The sequence below is a fragment of the Xiphophorus hellerii genome, chromosome 4, assembly GCF_003331165.1.
Source record: "Xiphophorus hellerii strain 12219 chromosome 4, Xiphophorus_hellerii-4.1, whole genome shotgun sequence".
Taxonomy (NCBI): domain Eukaryota; kingdom Metazoa; phylum Chordata; class Actinopteri; order Cyprinodontiformes; family Poeciliidae; genus Xiphophorus; species Xiphophorus hellerii.
In genome coordinates this window covers 3,001,979-3,029,961 of record NC_045675.1, presented here as the reverse complement: position 1 = coordinate 3,029,961, position 27,983 = coordinate 3,001,979, and the positions used below count along the sequence as shown (strand labels likewise).

The following is a 27,983-nucleotide window of genomic DNA, read 5'->3' as shown; positions in this document are numbered from 1 at the left end:
AGATTGTCCTAGGTGAAAGTTTCTGGCTGTCGGTTTTAAAATGAACACGTAAATGAATGTGATGAAGAGAAATTCAGCGGTGTTGCTGACTACCTTTCCGTCTCTTGTTGAATAGAATGTGTCACCGAGGCTTTCCCATAAATTCTTCTTGTTTAAAACCCCACCAGGTCTTATTTCCTAAAACCAGGCAGAATCACAAACAAAGGTTTGCCATCTTTGTCTGAATGAACTGCCAAACTTCTGACAAGCTGTGCCTGATTGACACCAGATGTGGAGACATGAGGCAGCGAATAAGACAGCAATGAGAGCAGCTTTCGGATAAATCAACGTGACAAGAGGATTCGAAGATGAAGCTGTTCTCATCTTCTACTTTAAACGCTCCTGGCAGGAGAAGCTCCACGCTTCCAGTCGAGCCACTTTGAGCATGATGAACAATACCTCAAGCCTTTAGAAGTAAATACAGATGTTGAACATCTGAAGAAGAGTGTTGTCAGTTGTTTGACTGTTGGCAAAAGGCATGTTGTAATAAATTCCTCAACCTGAAACTACACACTTGGAAAACTGGAGATCCAGCTGTCCATAAATACGCCGAGGAGCAGCTTGTAGAAAGTTGCAGACATGTGGAGTTTATATCCGGGGATTACCAGCGACTGTCCGCTTTAAAGGAATTTAAATTGTTCTTTCTTCTAATGTTCAGACTGTGATGAACTTCTTATTTCCAGGAAATGGTTTTCTCTTGACCATATTTCTTCCAAACTTAAAAAACACAAAATCTTACAAAGTATTTTGGTTTAGCTTCTAGTGTGCAAGTAACTTTTAACTTTTAAGCAAGATTTAGGAAATTGTTTTAAGTCAGTAATTCCAAAAGGAATCTGTCCGACTTCGAACAGATTCTTCTTTTAACAAAATATGTTTTTCTGTTAGAAGTGAAAAAAAATCTACCAGTTTAAGTAGCACTTTTTCCTCAATATTAAGGAATTATTAACTTAAAACAAACTCCTATATCTCATTGAAAAGTTACTTTTAAATTAGTTTGGTTTTATTTCAAGTGTACTAAGATATTTGCATTAGAAACTAAGCAAAAATACTTGGTAAGGTTTTTTGTTTTTCCAGTGTGACTTCTTCATTAAGTCCCACATTTCCTTCAGAGCTAACACAAGAAAGCTGATGCAATTTTTTTTTCTGAAATTTGAATCCTAAATTGTTGACCATTGTTTTGAATTTATTGAGCCAAACTAAAAAAAAGGTAAAGCTAAGAAGCTGATATTCTGCTTGAAATAAAAAAGAAGCTCTATCTTACTGCTGGTTTTGACGGTGAGCCGCTCCTGCTTCCGTCTTCGCCTCCTTTTACCCACTGGTTGATCAGATCGGCCACGCCAACTTTTAAACCGTCTGCGTCCTGAAACAGATGTGAAAAACCACTTTTCTAAAAGATCTACACCAATATGATGCCTCGGAAATCTCCAGGAACTTTTTTCTTTGAAAAGGACAGTGTTCAACGATGGACCATTTTGGTCGTGACCTTGGATGCGGCGGCTGAGACGATGTTTTGGTTCCAGGCGTCTCCGGCTTCAAACAGATTCTTCTTCGATGCGACCGGTTCAGCGGGGCTCGTGAGGTCGGTCAGCGCCTGACAGCTCGACCTTCCTTCCTTTGAGGAAATCTTCAGAAAAGCAAGCAGATTATGGAGCTACATCATGGCCATAAGTTTGTTCAAAGGAAAAACAAATGAAATTGAAAATCAGCTTTGAACATTTTTTCAGTTTCAATTTTTTTCAGTTACAAACATTTTTTTAATTTTCAATTTATTTTTATTTTGAACAAAGATTTTGGCCCCAATTTAGCTCCATAAAAATACTCAAAAAGTTGAGATATTCATGCACTTTAGACCAGGGGTGTCCAAATTTTGCCACTGGGGACATTTGTGGCCCTGGAGCTGATTTTTTGTGGCCCCCAGCTGCAGATCAAGAATAATACAAATTTGTTTATTAATTTTTTTATTTTAAATCAAGTAAAAAAAAAAAATATAGCAAACGTTTTGAAAGAAAGTGACCCAAATCCTGTTTTTATAACTGAGAATAAATTTGTTCAACTGAGACTAAAAAAATTTAAAACTAGATACTTTTCTTATAAAATAGAAATATCTGTTAATATATGACTTTGTGAATTATTTATTGCTTGAAATCAAGAAGTTTAAATTAAACAGTATCTCTAAATAATTTAAAAATAGAAAAGCAGACATGGTTTTACCTCAAGAGCATGTGTGTATTCCTCCAATCGCTTATCAATCTTAGAAACAGAAAGCCGTGGCGATGTCTTCTTTATGTTGCTGGTGCTTCAAAATGAAGAATAAAAAATAAATGTGCACAGATTAATGAGCATTGATGAACTATTGAACAGTGGAAAGCTTTGAAACATATGTTCTTTAAAGAAAACGAATATAATGAATTCACTATTATAAATCCAGGTTATTCTGCCAACATTTTAAATACATAAAATTGTATTTTCTAAGTTGGACTTACCTTCTTCTGAGAGACTCAGTCCTCTCTGTTATCTGAGGAAAAAACAAATGAGACATGAGAATCACTGGTTTAAAACCTTAAAAACTGTATTTTACCACATTTTGATACCTATAATGTATATTTGTATGTGTACATTTAAACTATGAATCTAAATTTCTAAAAACCTAAAGATGCCTATCTGAACAGCTTCTTGATTTATTTCTTCTGTCATGTCGGATCGACGTGAACAAGGCGTGAACTCACCGAACATTTTCCATCCGGTGAGACTCGACTGTTCACCTCGTCCTGTAGAGAGACACAAAGAGCTGAGATGCATCATAATGAGACAGATTTTTAAATGTCATTTCATGCTTAGACATTGTTTTGTAACCTTTTTTTCTTTCCCTATTTCTTAAAAACGCGATCAGATTCTCATCTTCTGCTGCGGATCCAACTTGTGTTCCATTCACACCATTTTCAGTTCATTTAGATTGTTTTTTTTTTTTTTTTTTTACAGTACAATGAGGACACTATGAAGATACATCACAGAGGTACGGAATCCCTGAAGGGCAAATAATGTAAAACAAAAAGTTTTGAAATCGTTTTACAAACTCTGATTGGAAGTTTATTTTTCATATCATGTATCTGTTTTTCCCTCTGGAATAAACTCTCATGTAATTTTCTAATTTAATTGTTTTTATTTTAAACAATAAATAAATAAATAAAAATAATAGTAAAAAACTCGACGAGAAACTTAATATACCTAGTAACAAACTGATGTGATTATGTTTCTCATTTGTTCACTTCCTTTATGGGAAAAATAAAAAAATGAAACCTAAGGCATATTGGTTGCCAAAACTAATAGAGAAATAAAATTGGGTTGCTAGAAAATTTTTAATTTTTACTTACTGGGTAGAATTGTATGAGGAGTTTCTGCAAGCAAAAGAAGAAGAAAAGATGTTTAAGCATTTTGAACATCACTTTGTCTCATCAAAGCAGTTTCTGTTGAGGAGATGCAGCCAAAAATAAGCAGAACAGATGTGTAGAGCAGAATACCTGTGTTTTTACTGGTTACCTTGAATGTTGGACTCATGGGGCCGTAGCAGTTTAACGACTCCTCGCCTTCGCTGTGGTTATGGTGAGACTCTGCCGGCCCGCCGCTCACCGCATCCCGTCTTCTCTCACTCTCCTCTGATCGCTGAAACAGAAAGCTGAGGAGTTTTTTATTCTGAGAGGATTTCACCTGTGATTATGTGCATCTGCACTTTTCTGCATGGCTTTTGTGCATCGCGTTGTTGGGCAGAAGACTAATGACTAACAGGAAACGAGCTGCTGGTAAAAACTGGAATTTGGTCTGGGATCTGACATCACCGCTGCTTTCGTCAGGTAACATTTCATTTCAGCTCTGTGCGAGCCAAAGCAACATTCTTCCCATTTTATTGCTTTCAACCTTGAAGCCAGACTGTAGCTTATTAGAAAGGACCCACATGTGTTTGAGTCCTTTATGAAACTAAAGACAGAAAGGAGAGAAACTATGGAAATTTGTGACCCAACTAACACAGAGTCAAATTCAAACCCAAATTTCTTATCTACACTGCAAAAAGACAAACTCTATCCAAGTTTATTTGGTCCAGTTTCTTGTGTAAATATCTAACTACACTTGGGATAATACAAAATTAACTTAAAAGTAACTTTTCAGTAAGATACAGGAGCTTGTTTTAAGTCAATAATTCCTTAAAATTGATGAAAAAGTTATAGTTCCACTAGTAGCTCATTTAATTTGTAACATGAGAAAATGTTCTTGTAAGTATAACATCTAATTTTACACATTCTTTTACCAGTGTCTGAGCAAAATGAAATACAGAGTGTTTTATTATTTTAACCTCTTCCATCCACAACATGTGGGGCATTTTTTAAAGTGATTTTTGTAGGGTTAAAAGGCAGATTTTATAATGAGAAAACTTTAATTTAATCTTCAACTGTAAGTAAACAATAAACGTTTCAGCAGTTTTCATGAGCCATTTCTGCGTTTCACACGACTGTCAATAAATGATAAAACTATCCTCATGTTTAGAGAAAAAGGAGTGCTGTTGGTTATGTTCATCAGAACAAATCGTCTAGTGAGAGGATTAGCAGGAATTATTAATCTGCGTGAATGCTGACAGAGTTGTTGATGCGCTTTGTCATCATCTAGTGGTCGGAGTGTGAACTACACCTGGTTCTGTGACGCAGACGTCTACACATACAGGCCCAGAGCAAAAATAAAAACAAAGAAAGAAAATCAAATCTGATTTTTTACAGAAGGATAAAATATCAAATGGTTGCAAACATTAAAACAGAATCTAAATTAGCTTAATTCATTAATTTATTTTGGGATGTTTTAGTGAATACTGAGCATTCAGTATTCACCTTTAGCTTGTTGCCTTTTCTAACTTAAAACGTGAAAAACTGAAAGTTTTAAATGAACCTGTTGAAAATAATAACAGGATTAATTCTGCAGCATTTTTTGCAAACCTCGTCTTTCATTTTGTGATATTCTTCCTCCTCCGCTGGCCTGTGTGTCTGCTGCTTCCTGATGAGGATTTCTTCCCTGTTTTCACCAGGGGAGCTTCGCTCTTCTTCCTCCTCCTGAATTTTTTCGTCAGCTGAAGTCTGTCGCTGCATCTGCAGGATTGTTTTCACCTCTTGTTCATCTTCCTCCTCCTCCTCCCGCGTCTTCTGCTCCTCATCCACTTCCAGCCGGTGAGCTCCTCCACTGTGGTCGAAGTTTCTGGCATAGAAGCAGAAATATTTTACTAAAATATCGCAAGTGCTTTAGAAAGGATTTATTGGCTTCTCAATTCTACCTCACTTTAATGGAGTTGTGATACTTTGTTCTATAAGTTAAGGCTGAAACTAACAATTATTTTAGAAATGTATTATTCTAATTAACTGATTGGCATATTCTGCAGATGTTTTAGTATTAGAATCACATTAAAATATGCAAATAAACAAATAATTCAATTTCTTTTTAAATATGAAAAAAACAAACATTTTATTGCCTGAAATGCGTTGCATTGAAACTAAAGCATTTAGTGGCTTTAGTGGACTAAAGCCACTAAATGCTTTAGTGGACGCTTAATCATTTGTTGGATATTTCTAACATCAACATGTGAAAAACTCAACTTAACAGTGAACGGTTGATCTGCTGATTTTATGTTTTGGACTGACTGAGTAATAATTGGATATCAAAAGGTGCTTCACAGGATTCATAGGAGTTTTGGGTGGAACATATCTTCAAATGTAGGTTTTGTTTTATTTTAAATGCAAAATGTGTGTAAATGTGTATATTTGGCCAGTTTTGGCTAAATATCTGCTCTGACTCTGTTGTTCTTTCTGCAAACAACCTTTTTTTTTAATTTCAATAATCAATTAATCACAATGAATCTGATTAATTGTTTCAGCAGAAGTTTAATTCGTGTTAATTTTAGAAGTCACCACATGTGTTTTCATCTTTCTACATTGTTTTAACTCATTTTAGCAGCTATCATAGAGTCGCTTACGTCTATGAGCTGCTGTTAAGTATTATGATGGAAATAAAGTGAAGATTTATAAACATAAAAAGTGACAGTTGGACATGGAGTGGGATTATACAGCGCCCCCTAGGTGACATGGGGATTTTTTTCCTTTTGTGTTGCAATATTGTTTTTAGTGATTTATGCAGCATCTTAAATAGTGAAAGTATTTCTCCAACAGTTTAAGATTTTTGTAAAGTTTTTCCATGTAGGAATTCTGTGTTAATATATTATTTGTGAGTTATCTAAAGTTTTATATGTTTTTCTTTTGGTTAAACTCAAAACAAACATTTGTGCAAAACTCTGGAGCAAATCAGGTCAAACATGAACGCCATCTGTTAGTTTTGGTTGTGTCTGACAGGACAGGATGTTACACAAACAAACATAAACATGCTGTTAATAGGTCGATTTTCAACCAGTTTTCTCAATGACAGACTTGAAAATATAAACATGTTTTCATTAAGGATCTTTAAATATCATACCAAGTTGTATTTCCTAATTTATTGTAAAATAATCAAGAAAGAAAATTCTCCTTGTCCCTTATGGCATTATTTTACAAAGTGAAGGCCTCCAGGGGGAGGACTGTGATGAAAATTTGTTTTATCTGGTAATAAAGTCATAATATACTGTATTATCTAATAATAAAATTCTCCCAAATTCAGAAGCTATGATGCAGCATTTATGCTAAATAAATGTAATAATTATTGAACACTGAATAAAAAAACATTCTAACAGTTGATGTTTGTTTACACATTTTGCAGCATTGTCACGGTTTGGGAACCCCTGCTGTAGGGGGCGCTGTGGGCTTCACCTGGTCCTTATCGTCCCTGCTGCCAGGTACGACGTCCGGTCTGCAGGATGTCCTGCGGCGTGATGCTGCCTGGCGTCCTGCGACAGGAAGACAGAGGAGCTGTACGACGTCCTGACTGGAGTTTGGGAGCTGGATGTCTGCAAAACGCCAGAGGAGAAACGAAGGAACATCTTCTTCTGTAGTTAGCGGATAAACAAACATTACGTTTAAACTGACAGAAACAGAAAGTCTTGCAGAGAGGAACTTTAATTAGTTCTGTATCAGCGGCATCAGTAGTCCTATTTTAGGGAAACTGAAGCCTAAATGTCTTTTGTACAAAACTTTTTTTCCCAACAGGAGTTTAAATAAATAATCTTCCAAACTATCATTTTTAACTCAAATGTGATCATAAATTTGTCAGATTCCCTTTGCTTCACAGTATAATAGTCTGGATGATTGGTGTAAAATATGGCTAGAATTACACTGAAGATGATAAAAGCATGAAAGTTTGCTAATTATCTTAGCAACGTTTGCTAGAAAACCGTTTAATTATAGAGATTAACTGTTCACATTCATATTTTGTAGTAGAAGAGATTTTCATTACCCTGAATTTTATTTTAAAAGTGGAAAAGCAACTTCTCTATTTTGTATTCGCCCGGAGCGTTTGCTCACGTCCTCCTCGGGTCAAAGCCCCCTTGTCCTTAAAACCTAGTGATGCCCCTGTTCTGCATTAATTGATCTTAGCTCAGCCGCATTTACTCTCAGAAATACTTTCTGTTTGTTTCCATAAGTGGATTACTCCATGAAACAAACTCTACAGAGAACAAACCTTCTCTGAAAGTCGTGTTGAATCTTCCTCAGAGCTCCTTCCTCCATCTTCTCCTCTTCCCTCCTCCTCATCCTCATGTTTAGACTCTGATGCTGCAGATGGTTTGTGCTCCTTTGCCCTGCAGTTTTCCTGCTCCTCCGTCTCATGACGGTTCTCCAACCTGTGACTCCAGTCGCTGAAACCTTCGTCTTCTTCCAGAACAAAGCGGGAAGGTTTCAGCTTCTCTTCGGACCTGAAAACAGACCAGAAATGTTTGGGACATAGAGGTTCTGTTTCAGACCAGGAAAGTACAGAAAGCTGCATGCACCACTACCCGCAAGCTTCTGCGGTTTTGTAATGTATAGCTTTTGATTTCCTTTGTTTTTGCATTTTTTCTCACACATTTGTTACATTTTCAGCTGCTGTGGTTCTTTCACACTGCGCTGTGTCAAACAATCCAAATCCTTTAAGCAACCTGTTCCCCTCCCTGCCTGTGGGGGCGCTGGACCAAGAATCACTGGACAGAACAACATGAAATCCTCTGAGGAAGACACTGAGCGCAACTTCCTATTTTACAAAATGTAAACAAAATGGACTATTGTCAGATTTTAATGTTTTTAGGGTTTTTCTTTGTCTTTGGTAAAAAAGAAAACGTGAACCATTTCTCCTGCTAGCGCTAGGCTACCACATTTGGTTTGGTTTTATTTACCCAGAATGCCCTGCACTATAGTCCACTTCCTGCTTTTGGAGCAGTCTCTGCTGGGCTTGGTGTTCACATATAAATTCAAACTGCACCAGAGTTTTCTTTTTTGGTCGACTAGCATTCACACCTCCCCAAACGAACTGGAGTTTTATTAAAACGGACCAAACAGAACTGGTGTGAGTGCACCATAAATGACCGTTAGCTAAGTTTACATCCAATTGTAAATGCAAATTGTGAGCAAACGTTTTTCCTACTAGTTTTTTCTACTATCTAATGATTTGGAGAGAATCAACTAAGCTAGACAAAGTTCAATTTAGTCAAATGTTGATGCTACGCATGGATGTAATAAACAGGAAGCAGAAGTTTCCAACCAGCATGAACCAAACATTTCAGAACATCAGAGAGGTTTTCGGTAATATGTTGCTATCAGGGAAGTTGTAATTAATCTGTCAAGCTAACTAGCATGGCGGAGCTACATGCTGTCCTTAGACGTAACTTATTCAGCAATAAGTTACGTCTCATTGCTGTTAAGCGAATTAGCTCTTTTTCACAAAAGCAAAAATCCCATCTCAAGAAAGTGTAACTATTTTGATAAAATAGTTACACTATTAATTTTTTTCAAATTTTGCAGTTTCCATCAATCTTTTCTAATGCGATACGTCAAAAAATAGTGAAGGAAACACAGATACGCACTGTTTTGTTTTAGTCTCTGAATATTGATCCTGTCTGGATTGGTTGTCTTGTTTAGTGATTTTCGATGGAAAAACTCTTTCCAGAGAGCAGCGGGACGTAGATGTTAAAGCTGGACAAATAATGAAAGTGATTTACAGTGTGTGAGTGTTTATTTGCCCCTGCTGCTGCTTAGTTTCCTAATCAAGCATCCAAGGCTTTCTAATGTCACACAAAGGAGATGCAGATGGTAGACGGAACGTGTGCCATCAAGCTCCATGTCAACAGAGACGGTAACCATGGAAATATCAAACAGAGAGGCTCCAGTTTCAGCTCAGCTCACGTTATGAGACGGATCCTTGGAGATAGTGACAGTAATATATATTTGGTGTTTTGTTCAAATCGAGTAGATGGGATCTATAGAGGCATGTTTTGTTAATCTAAAAGTGGAGCAGATGTTTTTTTTAAAGTAGAAAGTACAATAATTTGCACCTGTAAACAAACCAATTCATACCCATGTTGTTAAAATAATTATGTTTTGTTATCATTCTTACATTAGTAATTTTACTAGTTGTTTTTCATTTAAAGGTTTAGAGTTTTAATTTGTTAAACCGTGTGAAACACAGAACTAGCTTTTTCCCTTAACCTTGAACATGTTTTCTCCAGATGTTGTTTTTTATCTACCAGAATACTCCTTACTTGTTAGACTAGGATGTTAGTTTCTGTGTTCCTTCTTCCTTGTTCAGAATAGCCCTCCTTCTTTGATTTATTACCCCCCACATTCCATTTCACTCCTGCCTTGTTTTGTAATAAATGACCAGTTCTGATGCAGAGAGTCAGAACGCACGGTAAACACCTTGGAGAAGTTGTTTGCTATGTTTTCTCCTTTTACAAAAGACTTGATTTGAAAACTAAAACATTGTCTGTGGTTCTCTTTTTATGTAGGTTGAGAAAAATACCTATGTAAAAATTTCAGGTGTTATTTTCTGAAAATGTTCGATTCCACCCAGTCCTTTGATCCTGACCTCTTTCTGCTTCCGCTAACTCTTAATAAGACTAAATTACTCAATGCTGCCTCCTGCTGGTAGGTTGTACTTATTGGAGTATATGTTATAACAAATGGATCAAAGAAAATTACTTTACAGGATCAGCAGTCAAAGTGGGAGCAAAACATCTTCTAGGTGGAGCGATTTGATGCATGGTTGGTACAAAATGTCCGGTGGCAGACGACTCAAAACCTGCAGAGCTGCAAAAGAACAACAAGGCAGAGGAATGAAACGAGCAGCACGGAAAACAAATAAGAAAAGATACGCATAGGCCTGTCACGATAGCAAATTTTGCTGAACGATTAATTGTCTCAAAAATTATTGCGATAAATGATAATATTGTTTGAAGACCTTTTTACACTGATTTAATGGAAATGACGTAATAATGCATGTGATTTCCTGCCAAAGATAGATACACTTTATTTTCAAAAGAACATTTAACACTGGAGCTGATAAACAAAATAAACAAAACAACCAAAAACAAAAATAAAATGGTCCCCATTAACAAAAAACACACTTGAAAAAAAACTAAACAACATAAAGCCAAAGTGTAAATAAATACTGCATTCAACCAAAAGAGTACAGATTATGAAGTCTGTATATTATGTTGCCCTTGAGTAATAATTAGATTTAAATAGAGAAGATGGGCACATCGACTACCTGATGCAATAGTTCACACTACATGATTTTTTGCTCCTATTTTTCCCCTTACGACAATCTTAAAACGTTGGTCTTTCTAAGATTGTGTGGTGTGTTACGGTAGATCGTCGTTGCCGCTCCGATCTAAATCAGGGTTTTCCCCCACTGGGATCTTAACGCAGCCTGTTGAATGTGACAGGTAGCCAATCAGAAAGCCCGGATTCTCCTCCGTGTTTTCTGAGGGGAAATTATGGAGGGGAATCCCAAACAGCTGAAACGGGGCAACCCGAAGTCCAGCGGACATTGGAGATGATATGTGGAAACAACATTAATGTTTATTCAACATGCAAAGAATATAGAAATGACAAGAGGAGGAGTTGGAGCGAAATTGCTACCGCAGTTGATAAACCCGGTAACTTTTCAGCTGTTCTTGGTTAACGTGACGTAAATATGTTCTAATGATTTTCATTCAGTCAGGACTTTACGCTGACACTAGCCACATGCATTGCAGGTAGATTGTAGCAAAGCATTGATTAATGCCTGGTTTTAAAATTAGTTCACTGGACTTGTAGCCATTATTTTGTGCCCATTGTTGGACACCACAGGGCAGGAACGAACCCGATGGAACCGTTATACCTAGGATTTCTGTCGGCCAATGTGTGGTCTGTCAGGTTTTGAAAATGAGCCGACAATCGGCCGACAGCTCTACGATCGTGTAGTGTGCGCTGGGCTTTACACTGCGGAAATGGGGAAGGGAGGGTCAGTGGAGAGCACCGGAGTTGAACCTTTTTTCATTCAGTGTCATTAACAGAAAGAGAAAAAGGCTGGAAGAGACGATAATGCCGATAATTAAAATGACGTTGATAGTTTTAATTTATCGATTGATTGATTTACCGTTTATCGCGACAGGCCTAGATATACATATAATCCATGATGTGAGAGTGATATACTGTTATCAGGCTCCAGGGTTTATTTGTGTTCTAAACACAGTGGTGGAAGGTTAAACTGTGATTTAATGCATTCACTTAATTAAAGTACTTTGAATTCTAAGATAGTTATGCCAGTTTACAACAACTGTAAGATACATGCCCATGAAATATGTCACTGATTAAATATGCATATAAAGTGCAGTGAATTGAAGGTACATGTTACCTGAGGGAATTGTGACAAAATATGATGTTATGGGATTATTTCTGATTTAAGGAAAGCTAATGTTGATGTCTATGATGGAATATGCCTAATGTGTACAGTAAGTTACTGAACTATAAATTGGGCTGTATTGACAGTTAGATGAGCTGGTTTGTTCAATAAATAAGCTGAGAGAAATTGGAGTAACACAGAGTGCGTCTCCTTTGTGCTCATTTACATGCTGTTTTTCAGCTTCATCTGCTGCTGACGGGTCCGGAATCCTGGTACCCTTTACCCTAGTCTGAACTAAATATTTAGTTCAGAGACAAATATTTGCCTTGTTAGCCAAATACTTAGCTCAGAGCTAAGTATTCAGCTTGCTCAAGGCTTATCATTTAGCTCAATATAATATATATAGCTTGGTCACTAAATCTTAAGCTTAAATAAATATTTAGCTTAATGCTAAATGTAGTTTGTAAACTAAATATTTATTGTTTAGCCTGACAGGGCTCCATGGGTTAAAGCCTGGCCACCAGGCGCTTGCCAACGTGCCCCTCCTCCAGGCCTGGCTCCAGAGTGGGGCCCCGTTGACCCACGTCCGGGAGAGGGAACACTGTTTCCATTGGTGGTCCTCATCATAAGGGGTATTTGGGCTGCACTTGGTCTGGTTCCTCACCAAGAACCTCTCTGCATTGGGTGACCCTACCAGAGGCATGAAGCCCCTGACAGCATAGCTCCGAGGATCACTGGGACACTCAAACCCCTCCACCACGATAAGGTGGCAGCCCATGGAAGGGATGTGTATATGTGTGCATGTTGGGGTGGGTGTGTGTGTGCATTTATGTATGTGTGTATGTACAGTATATGTATGTAACATTTATTATTTAAGAATGAGAGAGAACGAGAGAGAGAGAGCAAGAAAGAGTTGTATTTTTTTCTTTTTTTTTTCAACATGAGGAAATGAGCACAATGTGGTGGCAGGCACATTTTTAGTTTTTTATTCTCTAGTGGCCTTTATTAAACAGTAATTGAACAGGAGATTTGGAGGAGAGAGAAGGGACTGACATGCAGCAGATTACCCAAGACTTGGAATTGAACCTGGGATAACTGTGTTGAGGTCTACAGCCTCTGTAGATGTTGAGCATCCTGTCGTTCTTCTCTATTATACCAGTAGACTACACATAAGCTCAACAACACATAGGTTTCTATTTATAGCAATGTATTCATTTAAGAATCGATTTTCCTCACTAACAGTAATAATTTCTGATTATCTTCTCTGTTTCATGGATTGTGCTTCGTTTTTACTTTTTCTACTCAGTTTTTCATGTTAAATTGCACTTTTTTTTATTAAGTTTGTTATATTATATTGAATACATTTTTCTAAATAAAGACTAACAGAAAGATCACACAGTTTCTTTCATTTTTGATAAAGCCTGTTTTTTCTTATAACAAACAAACCAGATAGAACAAGTTTGGGCTTCTTCGGGGTCCAGAGTATTAAATTATGATTATAATTGTCATCTAATATTATGTACAGATGTAATTCTAACCTTAATTTAACACCCAGGGACCCTGAAGAAGTCCAAACTTGTTAAATCAGCTTTTTTATGTTTGGTATAAAAACACAGGATTTATCAAAGAAACAAAAAGATGAATGGACTGAACTTATGTAGTGCCTTGCTAATCATTTTGACCACTCAAAGCACTTCACACTACAGTCACATTCACCCATTTACACCGATATGCAGATCGGTAAGCAACAAAAGTGCCTTGCCCAAGGGGACCTCGACATGTGGCAGGAGGAAGCTGAACTCGAACTTACAACCTTCTGATCACAAGACGACCACTCTACCCACTGAGCCACAGTCACCCTGAAATCTTTTTTAAAAAAGCCACTGCATGATCCTTCTGTTAACCTTTTTTAAATTCCGGATTTAAACACATTTCACTACGAAAAAATGCAAGTGCAACATAAAATGTGAGTAGAGAAGGTAAAATAAAGGACAAACCATAAAACTACAAAAACAGAGAGAAAATAAACAGAAATCATTTCTATTACAAGAAGAATTTTAATTCTTAAATTAATCGGTTGCTATAAATATTGAGCTATGTGTTGTTGTGGCACTGAGCCATCTGCCACTAAAAAAGTGAAGGGAAAAGGGCTAAAGTAGAGGAAGCAGCCATCGCTGGGTAAGGAATAGTCTTAGATTTAGTGCTGATACCTCAAGACTTTTAGGTGATTTTTAAAGCAATTCTTGCAGTTTCTTGAACACTTTTGAGGGGCAATTTACATTGACCAATTGACCTAACCTACATGTTTTAGGAGATGTGGGGGGAAACCAGAGCACCTGGAGAAAACCCACGCAAACACGGGGAGAACATGCAAACTCCACACAGCAAAGATCTGACACACCCTCCCTGTGAAGCTGCAGTGCTAACCACTGCATCACCGTGCTGCCCGCTTTTTTCTTGTTCAAATTCATCTTAGCGTTTGATTGTTTTTTGAATTGGGTTAAGAAAGGATCTTTGTTCTAGTTGGTGTCAGGATCTGTGTTTTTCCGTGTTTAGTTAGAGTTTTTTGTGTCCTTGAGTCTCTTCGTTGTCCTGTCCTCCCCTTGATTGTTCCCAGGTGTGTCTCGTTCTGTGATTACCCTCCCGTGTATTTAACTCCACCTGTGTTCCTTGTTCCTCGTCGGGTCCTCGTCAATGTTTCGTCAACGTCACGTCAATGTCCAGTCTAGTCGTCCTCAGTGTTTCCTTGTGCCTGCTGTTCGTTGTTGGACTTATTTATCATTAAAAACATCATATTCATCATACCTGGGTCCGCTGCATCTGCCTCACCACTCCACCTCACACCGCTTCATGACAGTAGGACCCGACCAGACCGAAAGGTGAGGCTGCTATTATGGACCCAGCTGGAGTGCGGAGGCGGAGATCCGGCAGGGAGGACAGGGCGCTGGCTGACGCTCTCGCCGAGCTGCAGCGGGAGCTTTTCCGAGGGACAAGACTGGTGTTGGCGCCCCCCGGATTCGGCCCGCGTCGGTTCCTCCGTCCGGGTAGTCAGCGACGTGAGCCGCCGGTGGAGCCGGCCCCTCGTCGCTTTCCGGAAACACCACCTCCGCTGCCTGCCCGGAGACAGCGACGTGAGCCGCCGGTGGAGCCGGCCCCTCGTCGCTTTCCGGAAACACCTCCTCCGCTGTCTGCCCGGAGACAGCGACGTGAGCCGCCAGTGGAGCCGGCCCCTCGTCGCTTTCCGGAAACACCTCCTCCGCTGTCTGCCCGGAGACAGCGACGTGAGCCGCCGGCAGACCCGGCCCCTCGTCGCTTTCCGGAGCCGCCACCTCCACGGTCAGCCCGGAGACAGCGACGTGAGCCGCCGGCAGACCCGGCCCCTCGTCGCTTTCCGGAGCCGCCACCTCCACGGTCAGCCCGGAGACAGCGACGTGAGCCGCCGGTGGACCCGGCCCCTCGTCGCCTTCCGGAGCTGTCACCCCCGCAGCCGGTTCCAAGGCTTCGCTGCGGCTCGCCCCCGCGGCCGGTTCCAAGGCTTCGCTGCGGCTCGCCCCCGCGGCCGGTTCCAAGGCTTCGCTGCGGCTCGCCCCCGCGGCCGGTTCCAAGGCTTCGCTGCGGCTCGCCCCCGCGGCCGGTTCCAAGGCTTCGCTGCGGCTCGCCTCCGCGGCCGGTTCCAAGGCTTCGCTGCGGCTCGCCTCCGCGGCCGGTTCCAAGGCTTCGCTGCGGCTCGCCTCCGCGGCCGGTTCCAAGGCTTCGCTGCGGCTCGCCTCCGCGGCCGGTTCCAAGGCTTCGCTCCGGCGCACCCGAGGCCGAGTCAGCCGGCGTTCCAGCCGGCGCACCCGAGGCCGAGTCAGCCGGCGTTCCAGCCGGCGCACCCGAGGCCGAGTCAGCCGGCGTTCCAGCCGGCGCACCCGAGGCCGAGTCAGCCGGCGTTCCAGCCGGCGTTCCTTCCGAGACTCTCAGTGTTCCTTCCGAGACTCTCAGTGTTCCTTCCGAGACTCTCTGCGTTCCGACTCAGACTCTCTGCGTTCCTCCTGAGACCCTGACCTCCAGCGTTCCTCCTGAGACCCTGACCTCCAGCGTTCCTCCTGAGACCCTGACCTCCAGCGTTCCTCCTGAGACCCTGACCTTCTGCGTTCCTCCTGAGACGCTGACCTCCAGCGTTCCTCCAGAGACCCTGACCTCCAGCGTTCCTCCAGAGACCCTGACCTCCAGCGTTCCTCCAGAGACCCTGACCTCCAGCGTTCCTCCAGAGACCCTGACCTCCAGCGTTCCTCCAGAGACCCTGACCTCCAGCGTTCCACCCGAGACCGAGACTCCCTGCGTTCCACCCGAGACCGAGACTCCCTGCGTTCCACCCGAGACCGAGACTCCCTGCGTTCCACCCGAGACCGAGACTCCCTGCGTTCCACCCGAGACCGAGACCCCCAGCGTTCCGACCGAGACCCCCTGTGCTCCACCAGAGACCCTGCCTCGGGGGGCTCGTCGTCGCCGTCTGTGGGCGGTCCCCGGGACTCATCGCCACCTCCAGCGCCGCGGACGGCCGCCGGACCGCCTCCGTGGTTCCCGCCTCCAGCGCCGCGGACGGCCGCCGGACCGCCTCCGTGGTTCCCGCCTCCAGCGCCGCGGACGGCCGCCGGACCGCCTCCGTGGTTCCCGCCTCCAGCGCCGCGGACGGCCGCCGGACCGCCTCCGTGGTTCCCGCCTCCAGCGCCGCGGACGGCCGCCGGACTACCTCCGTGGTTCCCGCCTCCGGGGTTCCCGTCTCCGTGGTTCCCGCCGCCGCGGACGGCCGCCGGACCGCCTCCGTGGTTCCCGCCGCCGCGGACGACCACCGGACCACCTCCGTGGTTCCTGCCTCCTTTGCCTCCGCCCACCCTGTGGGTAGTTTTTTGTTTGTTTATGGACTCTTGGCCCTTCTTGTGTTTCCGCCCACGATGGTGGGTAGTTTTTTGTTTTTCTGGACTCTGGCCCCCCGTCCAGCGCCCCTCCGCCCACCCTTGTTGTGTTTTTGTTTTTTCTGGACTCTGGCCCCCCATCCGGCGCCCCTCCGCCCACCCTTGTTGTGGTTTTTTTTTTTTTGGGCGTCTGGTAGCCGCCCTTGAGGGGGGGGTACTGTCAGGATCTGTGTTTTTCCGTGTTTAGTTAGAGTTTTTTGTGTCCTTGAGTCTCTTCGTTGTCCTGTCCTCCCCTTGATTGTTCCCAGGTGTGTCTCGTTCTGTGATTACCCTCCCGTGTATTTAACTCCACCTGTGTTCCTTGTTCCTCGTCGGGTCCTCGTCAATGTTTCGTCAACGTCACGTCAATGTCCAGTCTAGTCGTCCTCAGTGTTTCCTTGTGCCTGCTGTTCGTTGTTGGACTTATTTATCATTAAAAACATCATATTCATCATACCTGGGTCCGCTGCATCTGCCTCACCACTCCACCTCACACCGCTTCATGACAGTTGGTTAATGGGGGGAAAAAACTTGCCTTTTTAAATTTTGTCATGACGGAGCGTCGCATGGCATGATAGTTAAAGTGAGACGTTCTTGATTTTCATTCACTCTTTTTCTTCTTTTTTCTGTTTCTTCAAACACAGAATGTTTTGTAGTTTTTTCCAAATTGAAAGCTTTGGCTTTTTCCTTTTACCATCCTGCATGGATTTAGGATCTGGGTTGTCCACATTCTCCTGGATGGTTTCTACAGCGAACTCCGTCTTTGCTGCGGATTCCAAATCCGTGGAACAACCTGATGAGGTTTCTTCTGAGAAATCCTCCTCAGAAGAAACCTCTTGATGTAAAACTTCAACCTGGTCAGGTTGGCTCTCTGAATCTTTCTCCTCCTCTTGAAAATCTGTAAACTCTTGTGATGTTTTTTGTTGTAGGTCTTTCCTCTTATCTCTCAGAGAGTTGGCAAGCTGGAGATCCTCATTTTCTCTTTCCAATTTAATAATCCTCTCACAACTTACTTGCTGATATTGTTCTGCTTGTTGTGTTAGAGCAGCAACATCCGTTTCATATCTACAAATCAGCTCCTGGTACAAACCTTTAATCTTGTCTAACTCAGTCTGCGCATCCCTTTCCTTTTCTTGCAGGATTTTCATATCATTTGCTGTGTTTTCCTGGAGGTCGGCATTCATGGCTTTTATGTTGTGGAGAAGAGCCAAGTCTTCCAAGTGAGCTTTTTTCTCCTCAGTTATTTGCACCTGAAGATTTTGCACCTGCTGTTGAAGTGAAGAATGGCTTGCTTCATACTGGCCTATATTAGATTTTAAAAGTTTTGCGAGCCCGTTGAATTTCTGCTGCAGAGTCTGGAACTCTTCCGTCATTGTTTCATAGAGATGATCTTGCTCAGCTTTCAGTTTGTTGATTTCCTCAAGGTCTTTCTTCGCTCTCTCTGAACTGGCTTCTCTTTCAAGATCTATCTCTTTCTTGTATGTTTCTACTTGGGCTTTAAGTCCAGAAACATCTCTATCATATTTCCCGCCGAGTTCTTCATATGAACGTTTGACCTGGTCCAATTCGTCCTGCAAACTTTTCTCGCTGCTTTGCAGAAATTTGATCTCTTTTGACATTTGTTGAAACATATCTTCCTTTTCAGCTCTTAGATTATCAAGGAGCTGTTGTACCTCACTATCCTTCTCTTCACAAAACGTTTGTATCTCAGCCTCCTGCCTCACCAGAGCAATGTCAGCTTCATACTTACAGCAAAGCTCCTCGTAAGAAGTCTGGAGTTTATCCAGTTCTTCTTGGAGGGCTTTACCTTTCTCTTTCTCAGCCTGGATTTCTGAGGAAAATGCTTCCTGGCTGAGGAGATGGGCCGTCTTTAGATCTACAAAGTCTTGTTGCAGCATCTTCTTATTCTTATGTCTCACGTCGTTGTGCACCTTGGAAGCAAGGATCGCAGCGCTGACAGCTGCTGGATCACTAAGCTTCTCTACTCTCTCGAGTTCCCTCTTTGACTCTTTGGACTTGTTGATGAAGACTTCTTTGATAGCTTTCTGCCTTCTTAACTGGAGTTTTGTTTCTTCCAGCTCTTCTTCCATGTGGGCCAGTCGTTGGTTGTCTTCAAACCTTTGGGCTCTCTCCATTTCCAAAAAAGCACGCAGCCTTTGCATTTCCTCGTGCAAAACATTCGGGTGCACAGGAAGGAACCTGCCTTGGGAGTTGTGCTGGAATCCCCTTCTCATCTGGGGTCCCATCTTTCCATTGTGGTATCTTGGGTTTTGATGAAACATTTTCCCTTAAATAGTTCTTTAAAATCAGTCGGTTTCTAAATTACCTGAACGGTATTTGAAAGTGCTTTGAGTATGTCTGAACTGGTCAGCGATATAGCAAGCAATGAAAGATATGCAGAATTGTGTTCTATACATATATGTCTAGTTGATGACATCACACAGACTGCCTCACTAGTGACATCACAGAATCTTCTGCTGGTGGTGTTACATCATCTCACCAGTAAATTTCATGCTTTTTATTCTTGTTTATATTCAAAATAGTCTGAATGTGACGCAGCCTGTTGAATGTGACAGGCAGACTAGCAGAAAGCGCGGATTCTCCTCCGCGCTTTCTGAGGGGAAATTACGGAGGGGAATCCTAAACAGCTGACACAGCGCAACCCGAAGTCCAGCGGACATTGGAGATGATATGTGGAAACAACATTAATGTTTATTCAAAATGCAAAGAATATAGAAATGACAAGAGGAGGAGTTGGAGCGAAATTGCTACCGCAGTTGATAAACCCGGTAACTTTTCAGCTGTTCTTCGTTAACGTGACGTAAATAGGTTCTAATGATTTTCATTCAGTCAGGACTTTACGCTGACACTAGCCACATGCATTGCAGGTAGATTGTAGTAAAGCATTGATTAATACCTGGTTTTAAAATTAGTTCACTGGACTTGTAGCCATTATTTTGTGCCCATTGTTGGACACCACACGGCAGGAACGAACCCGATCGAACTGTTATACCTAGGATTTCTGTCGGCTAATGTTTGGTCTCAGGTTTTGAAAATGGGCGACAATCGGCCGACAGCTCTAAGATCGTGTAGTGTGCGCTGGGCTTTACACTAAGGAAATGAGGAAGGGAGGGTCAGTGGAGAGCACCGGAGTTGAACCTTTTTTCATTCAGTGTCATTAACAGAAAGAGAAAAAGGACGGAAGAGACGATAATGCCGATAATTAAAATGACGTCGATAGTTTTAATTTATCGTACGATTGATTGATTTACCGTTTATCGTGACAGGCCTAAATACACATGCAAACAAACTGAAAGTTTTCTCAAAACACAAAGTGAAATTACTTAAGACATTGATAACTGTAAAGGTGGAACTTACAACTCGTAGAATAAACAATTTTCAGCAAATGTTTCAGAATCAAATAAATCCTTTTGTGCTTCTCGAGATAATGTGCTAATTTAAAATTTTTTCATGATAAGTTATAATGGATGGAGTGAGGTTTAACACACACCAATCTTCTTAAGAAAACCAAGTTTGTTTTCTCAAGAATACGTTTTTAAGATGAGAAATCCATCAAGAAAACAACCTTGTTATCTAAAGAAAATCCTCAGGAAAAAGTTCATGAGGAAAACGGGATATTAACTAGTTATCTCAAGAAAATCATCAAGAAATCAACACTTTATTTTGGGAAAGCCACTGGTAAAAAGTATATGTGGAAAACGTCTGCTCTCAGCTTCTGTATCAAAGTGTTTAATATGTTCTGTAAAATAAAAATATATTTTTCATCTTATTTCTGAAATGCTGCTTTTTTTCTGTCACACCGTTTCCCTTGGGACTCTGAGGGAGCTGGAGGACCGAAGCGCTGAATCCTGTGTGCTGAACTCACTCTGTGCTCTGCGGGCCGTCCTGCTGCTGGGACTCTGGGAAGGAGAGGATCCCTTCTTCTTTCTGCTTCTCCCTGGCTCTCCTCCGCCGCTCCCGCTCCACCTCCTCTGCATCCTCCTGGCTCCGCTGCACCGTCACCCTGCAGCCAGCATGGACACCAACACGCCGTCAGCATGCGTCCGGTTTTATGGTGCATTCTGTGTTGTTTTGTTTTTATGAAAACTTTCAAAGTTTCAGGTCAGATTCTTTCAGATTGAGTAGGATACATTTACAGTAAAGTTGCTAATTTAACTTTTAAAAGAGTTTCTTGTGCCAAAATTAGTTCATGTTCTGAAGTAACGTTGAATTAAACCCTAACCTTTCTACGTTTACATGCAGCATTAACAATGCTCAATCAGATTAATAGTCAAATATAAATATTTAGCTATAATAATTAGCTTGGTAACTGAATAGTAATTTGAAGCTAAATATTTAGTTAGCTTGATAAATATTTTGCCTCAAATGACATTTTTAGATTGCTCACTAAACATTTAGCTTCAAAGTAAATATTTAGTTAGCAAACTAAATATTAATCTTCAAGCTAAATATTTAGCTTGTTAATTAATTTTTTAGCTTGAAACTGCAACATTTATAAATGAATGGATAACATGGTGGGCTTTTCTGTTATGGCAGACTAAATAATGCAACAATGTAACTTTACAAACAGCATCAAATATCTATTAGCTGTATTTTATCATTAGAAGTTATGAAATTCAGACAGAGAGAAGCTCAGGTTTAAGATATGACCATTGGCATGGAATAGAGAAATAATGAGCACCAGTGGCCTGTTAACTGGTTGGCTAATGGTTTGAGTCGGTATCTGTGTTTCACGGCTCGTTAACCTTTAGCTGTTTTCCACCATGACTCCTGTTGAGGTGATGCTCTCTCTAGCCAAACTGCAGGAGAGGGAACTCGGTGTAACGCCTCAGATGTTTGCCGTGAAGATGACGACTAAAGAACAGCCAGGTAACAGGTTTACTGGTTGTTCTCCAACCAAAGCATTTAGTGCACTTAACTGGAACATAACACGGTGAAATAACATTTTCCAGGGATAAGATACACACTAAATATTACCAGAGGAACGTCTTTAAAAGTAGCAGCACCGAGACTCTTGTTTGTTTCCAAACATGCCAGGTTTTTGGCTAAATCTGGCATGTTCACATTAAAATTTTCTTCCCTTTTCAGCAAATAAATTTTTAAAACTCCTAAAAAAAAATTTCAACAAAACTCAGAGATTCACTGTAGAAACATTTCTGCTGTAATTTTTTTCAATAGATGAACTTATGGCTTTAAACCAGGTAACAAAAAAATTACCTTCTCAGACATCAAACTGAAACTGAGATACATACATAATAATATCCTCGTAATTTATATTTTTTCATTTGATGGGATAAAAAATGAATCTGTGGAAACGTTTATGTGGCGTGAAAGAAAACACTTTGTTTTTCGAAGAAGCCTCCAGCGGGACTAATTAAAAACGACCATAACTGCTTTCATTGTGCAAGAACATCTGGATAAACTTGATTCAGCTGCTGAGAAGTTTGACTTGATGTGAACCTCACGAGAAAAAACCCACAGGAAACGAACGAGGAGTGGCAGCTGAGGTAATGCTGCAGAGGGAGGACGGATGAGCAGGAACTGTCAAAATATTAGGGTTGTTGGGAAAAGAAATAAATTATTTTAGTAAATAAAAATCACATTCTGACACGTCACAACTGCAAACCTTCCTGTATGGTAAGTTATGGGATTTTATTACATATATATATATGGACAAAAATTTGGAAAGTGTGATGTGCATTTTTAATTATAGAGTAAATTACACAAAGTAGGATTTAGTAATTAGAAATATTCTGAAGGAAATGATTTACATCACTGTGACACAGTTTTGTGTTGGTTTATCACCAAAAATCCTAATCAGATACATTTGAGTTTGATTAAATGTTTTAAAAGCTCCATTTATACGTCCAAATCTTGAAAATATGGCACCTCCCTCCCAACAAATGCATAAACTTTGAAACGGTGCAGGAGGAAATGAGCCAAATCAATCGGTATGAAAGTGTTTATTTTTTTTGTTGCTTGGAGGAAGAATTGCAGAACATCTCAGTATTCAGCAGGAACATACCAATACCATTGGTAATGAACGAATAAAACAAAGTCGCAATCTAATTTTATCTCGGAAAAGTGAAGTTTGGATTCAGTGCAGAATACTAAAACAGATTAAAAGCGCCAACATCCGTGTAGATGAGTAAGGAAATTAAACATGAACACAGTAAATCTGCTGAGATTATTTCTGTGTGTGATTTTCATCAAACATCTCGGGTTTCAGTGGAACCGCGATCGGAAAGTTCTGGTTCTGTTGGATGTGAATGGATCCACTGGGGATCAGGTTGGATCATCTGGCTCTCATCACAGCTGACTGAAGCATCACAGAGAGATAAAAGCACATATTGATTGGATTCACATTTTAACCCAGGCACCACAATTTATGGTAGATTATAAATTATAAACAATCTGCAGCTTTTTGCCTGATTCCTTTAGGGATAATAAACCTTTTATTTATATCTCTATATTTTATTACAGATAGATTTAGTAGATATTCCAGACAATCTGCATATTGGTGTCCTTTTTAAAGGTTGGCTGACAAACCTTTGCTAAATTTTAACAAAGGACTGTAATTAATTGAAGTTTACTTTAATCAAATAAAATCCCCATCAGTCAGAGAAGTATCTATCCACACATGTATTTTTATGTCTTTTTGTTAAGTGATACAGTAAACAAACAATTTAACGCACTCCACACCACAGCAGTGCAAGAACGGCTTTTAATAAGAGGCACGAGACGCTGCTCGTTTTCATTCAGCAGAAATAAGAAGTTTAGAGCGAGTTGTGGGCTTATGGAAAGACAAAAGTGTCACAATTTTTGAAAAACACAAAAACATTAAACATAGCAGATATTCAGCATGGACCAACTCTTTCAAACGTTTCTCTCATTAATATCCTTCACTTATTTTTTTCTACATTTGTAATAAGTTAAAGCAAACTCCCTGTTTTATTCATTTTTAATAATTATAATAAGATAAATGCCTTTCAGTTTCTGATCTTATTCAAACATTTGATGATGGTTTGTTCCAACTGGATGAAAAATAAAAAAATCCTTAATTTTAAGGCAAAGTTAGCCGTCATTAGCATGGCCTAAGAGCTTCTCAGTAACAGGAGTTTGGATTTTTTGTTTCTATTTTTAAATATGCTACTCTTACAGGTAATAGTAGCTCTGATCTGCTGCCTTGTAATCTACAATTGTCCTCTTCAAAGGTGAGTCCTATTTAGTTAAAGCGTACTTTACAATATGGCTAACCTTATGGATGGCTAATAAATAGTTACGTTTACAATCCATAAATACTTTATAAATCATTAATAACTGTTTATTATGCAGTTATTAATGGTGAGAAGGAGACTAAATGCTAACAACACATTTACAAATGCTTATTGTGCTTACAATGTAGTCTGAAATGTTTAACATAACTCTAGATAAAATAACAGATTTGAACAGATTTGGTTCACTATTGGGCAGGAAACCAGTAGATTTTCTCTTCTTATCCTCAATTAATACATAATAAGCAGTTATAATAATTTATAAAGTGTTTATAGATTAATTAACATATGAACTACTTATTAGCCATCTATTATGGGAGCTTTATTTTAAACTGTACCAGTTAAAGTTGCACCTTTTCCTTTGGGAGGTAAAGTTGAAAGTCATTCATGAATCTCGGTGCAGTTTGCACACTAGGTGGCGCTACTACAAGAAGAAATTCATCTCATGAATGGAATTTTAAAGCAATAGAAATTCAGATCATGTTTTGAGTAAAGGTTTATATAATTGAATTAAATTAGGATGATAAAACAAAATGAAAGTGTGGAGAAGAATCAGAATCTGGTGCAACATAAAAGCAACAGAAGTTTGTTTCACAGTGAAGAAGAAATAAAGCGACTGTTTCCTTTAAGCAACGTTTTCAGCTCAGTTTTTGCATTTCCTGTGGCAGAGTTTAATTGTTGACCACCCTCTGTTTCAAACCAAGCTGCATGCCAAATGTGACACCAACACACCAGTTTGCACCTTGTGAATTACCTGCTAATTGCAGAGGCGAATGTATCATTAATCATCTGCACTATAAAACCGGCAGGATGTGCTCGCCGTATCGTCTGGGTCAGCTAATTTAGTCACTGAAAAAATGCAGGGCTGCAGACCATGCCACAGCGCAGCGCAGCCTGGCCTGCGACGCGTCGCCGAGGAACGCTGCAACTTTTACAGAACTGGGAAGAGTACCCAGAAACTGCACTTTAGGAAGAGTAGAACTACTTCACTGGGTTTTTACTCAAGTAAAAGTAAAAAGTATCCATCCAAGAAATTACCCAAGTAAGAGTAAAAAAGTATTTGCTAAAGAGTCTATTCAAGTACTGAGTAAATGATCAAATTATCAATAATTTAATTAAAAATTACATCATCAGATGGACCAAAATGTAAAAAAATCTAGTGGAAAATCACAAAAAGTGAGTTTTTTTTTTCCAATAATAAACTTAGAAACTTCATCAAAAACTGTAGGTGTGGGTCTGGTGAATTTTTGGTTAAAAAACATGTTTGTTTTTCATTCAGTGGGTAGAAGATCCAGAAATGATCTCAAGTAAGAGTAGAAATACTTCATAATAAAATTACTTAAGTAAATTGAAAAAGTAGGCATCCAAGAAATAACCCAGGTAAGAGTAAAAAAAGTCTCTGGTAAAAAGTCTCCTCAAGTACTGAGTAACTGAGCAAATTATTATCCATTTAGTATTTAAAAATTACATCATCAGATGGACCAAAATAAAAAAAAAAAATCAATTGGAAAATCACAAAAAGTAACAAAAATTAGCAAAATCAGTTTCTTTCAATAAAAATCTTATAAACAAAAACTGCAGGTCTGTGTGTGGTGAAACTTTAGCTAAAACATACGCAAGTGAAAGTAAAAAGTACATTGTGTTTTCCAAAAAGCTACTAAAGTAAATGTAACTAGTTATTACCCCGCTCTGGACTTTTAACATGATGATGTGGAGTTTTTATGTGCAGCACGCAAATTACAGAGGAGATCCGTCTGACAAACATCACATTTTCCACCACTTCAACAATGAGGCAATGGAGGCCTCGGGGACGGCCGTCTCTTTGTGTGTGAACGCAGCCAGATGATGTCATGGCTATTAAGGAGGTTGCAGTTATAAAGGAAGCCATTGATGTTAGAGATCGGTGTCATTTTCAGTGAAGTCACTCAGAAATGTTCCACCATAAAGAGGAAATCACTGACAATGAGGAAGGGTTGAGAAAGAGCCAGAGAAAGAGCAGGAACAATCAAAACAAAACCAAATTACGTGATGGAGGTTTTTCGCTGGAAACATAGTTTGGACCCGTAAAAAACAGCTGGTCTGGTTTGATGTAATCCGAGTTTGATGAGGCCAAAATAAAGTCTGAAAACTGTTTCTATTTTATTTAACGTCTTCTTGAATGAGTTTTGGAGAAAAAGAAACAGATAAATGATTTCAATGCCAACACATTTTATAATTAAGAGAACGTTTAAAAGGCACTTCTTCACACAGTGTTAACAAAACAAAGGCAAATCTCAATAATTTTATTATATAAAACCAGAAACCAATTGGTTTTGAATTTTTTGTGTTAATTTAATTGTGGTGCATCTCAATGAATAATTCATATTTGTATCAGTTTTAATGACTATATTCTCACAGCTTATGAAAACCCAGTGAGCTGGGTTATTATAATATTGTTTAATATTATACTACAATATATTTTTTATATTTTAACTACTAAAATATGATTTTTTTAAAACAAATTTATGATTCAAAAATACATTTTTTTTTTTTATCATAGCTGTTATTCAGGAGCCACTAAAGATGACAAAAAAATATTAGCAGAAAGTTTAGTGGAAGGACAAAGAAGAAAAAAAGGAGTATTGGGAAGATTCAAAGTCGTGGACAGCAGCTAGCGTCGGAGCTTCAAGAGACAGCACACAAAGACATTCAGGGTTTTTCAAAACGTCAGAGCTGTTTTGAACTGGGCTGCGCAGAAAAAGAACTGGATTGTTGCCTGGACCAGTGCCAAATGTACCAACAACACCAATTATCATGGTCTTACTGGGCTTGAGTGACCAGAAAACCGGCCTGATATGAACCTAAAGGCTGCTATGACAGCAACCTTACAGCAAGCTCAAATCGCTGCAGTGGCAGCTATAGTGACACTTCTGGTGACATAATGCCACGGCTACAGACACACATACAGCCACCATTGGTTGGGTGAAGCTCGGACACTCTCTGGCCACCTAGTGGCAGCTGGTATGTGCTGTAGTGACATCTGTCACTGCCACGATTTGAGCTCGGCCCTGCTGACCTCAGCAGAACCACAGGCTGACCTCTGTCATTCTGATTCATGCAAAAGGCAACGGAAGTTCATTTGCATAGCACAGTTCAGCAGCAAAGCAATTCAAGATGCTTTACATGATGAAACCAAGATGAAAAAACGAGCCAAAAACATGCACTGAGTCCATAAAGTCTATAAAGTACATGGATATAGTTTTCTTGATTAATTAACATTTCTTTTTTTTGTTAGCCAAATTTTCTGAGAAACTGAGTTTTATATGTTCATCATAATCAAACTGAACAGAAATAAACTCTGAGTCTAATCAGTGAATATGATACATTTTTCATGATATTATGACTTAATAGTATTTAAACGCTCTATACAGATTTCTCAACAATCGATTAAAAATCCGGATCACGTCCTCCTCTCTCCAGCCACTGGAACCGAACTCGACTCGGAGCTGTCTACCATTTACCGACTTTTTTAATTTAACGATTATTGTCAGTTTTCAAATAGTACTTTTTGCTTTAAATACGCAGCCGATACTCACTAAAATACCAACTCTGATGTTCATAAGGTCCTTTATGAGCTTTAAAACTGAACAGCGTGTACCAGCTACTACACCCAGGGGCGATTAGATAAGCACCCTGGTGTTCATCGTTGGTACTGCACCCTAAAGCAACATGGAGGGGAACTGCCTCAGTGTGCAATAAAATCTGGATCCATTTCAATAAAGTACCAACTGCAAATTCACAATTAACTGGAGAATAAACAAAGAAGAATCCCTCTTTTAAAGTACAATTATTGAAAATCATTGTTTTACATATCTAATATTGTAGATTCGAGATTTAAGCAACAAAAATCTACTTTACATCT

At 40.0% G+C, this 27,983-nt stretch overlaps 1 protein-coding gene across 4 annotated transcripts in view; it reads right to left on the bottom strand.

Moving 5' to 3' along the window:
- The window catches only part of LOC116718224 (non-muscle caldesmon-like), a 38,807-nt gene that overhangs the window by 9,566 nt on the left and 1,258 nt on the right, over positions 1-27,983 (bottom strand). Inside the window, exons 2-14 of one of the 4 annotated variants that reach the window (XM_032559952.1) lie at positions 20,674-20,811; positions 10,164-10,271; positions 7,675-7,906; positions 6,867-7,003; positions 5,016-5,271; positions 3,577-3,699; positions 3,411-3,434; positions 2,766-2,807; positions 2,523-2,554; positions 2,251-2,335; positions 1,523-1,690; positions 1,301-1,399; positions 94-177 (exon numbers count right to left, since the gene is read on the bottom strand). In XM_032559952.1, coding sequence (XP_032415843.1) covers positions 94-177; positions 1,301-1,399; positions 1,523-1,690; positions 2,251-2,335; positions 2,523-2,554; positions 2,766-2,807; positions 3,411-3,434; positions 3,577-3,699; positions 5,016-5,271; positions 6,867-7,003; positions 7,675-7,906; positions 10,164-10,271; positions 20,674-20,811 — 1,528 coding nt within the window. The remainder of the gene's footprint in view (positions 1-93; positions 178-1,300; positions 1,400-1,522; positions 1,691-2,250; positions 2,336-2,522; positions 2,555-2,765; positions 2,808-3,410; positions 3,435-3,576; positions 3,700-5,015; positions 5,272-6,866; positions 7,004-7,674; positions 7,907-10,163; positions 10,272-20,673; positions 20,812-27,983) is intronic. The other 3 variants (XM_032559953.1, XM_032559954.1, XM_032559955.1) reach the window with 3 other exon arrangements.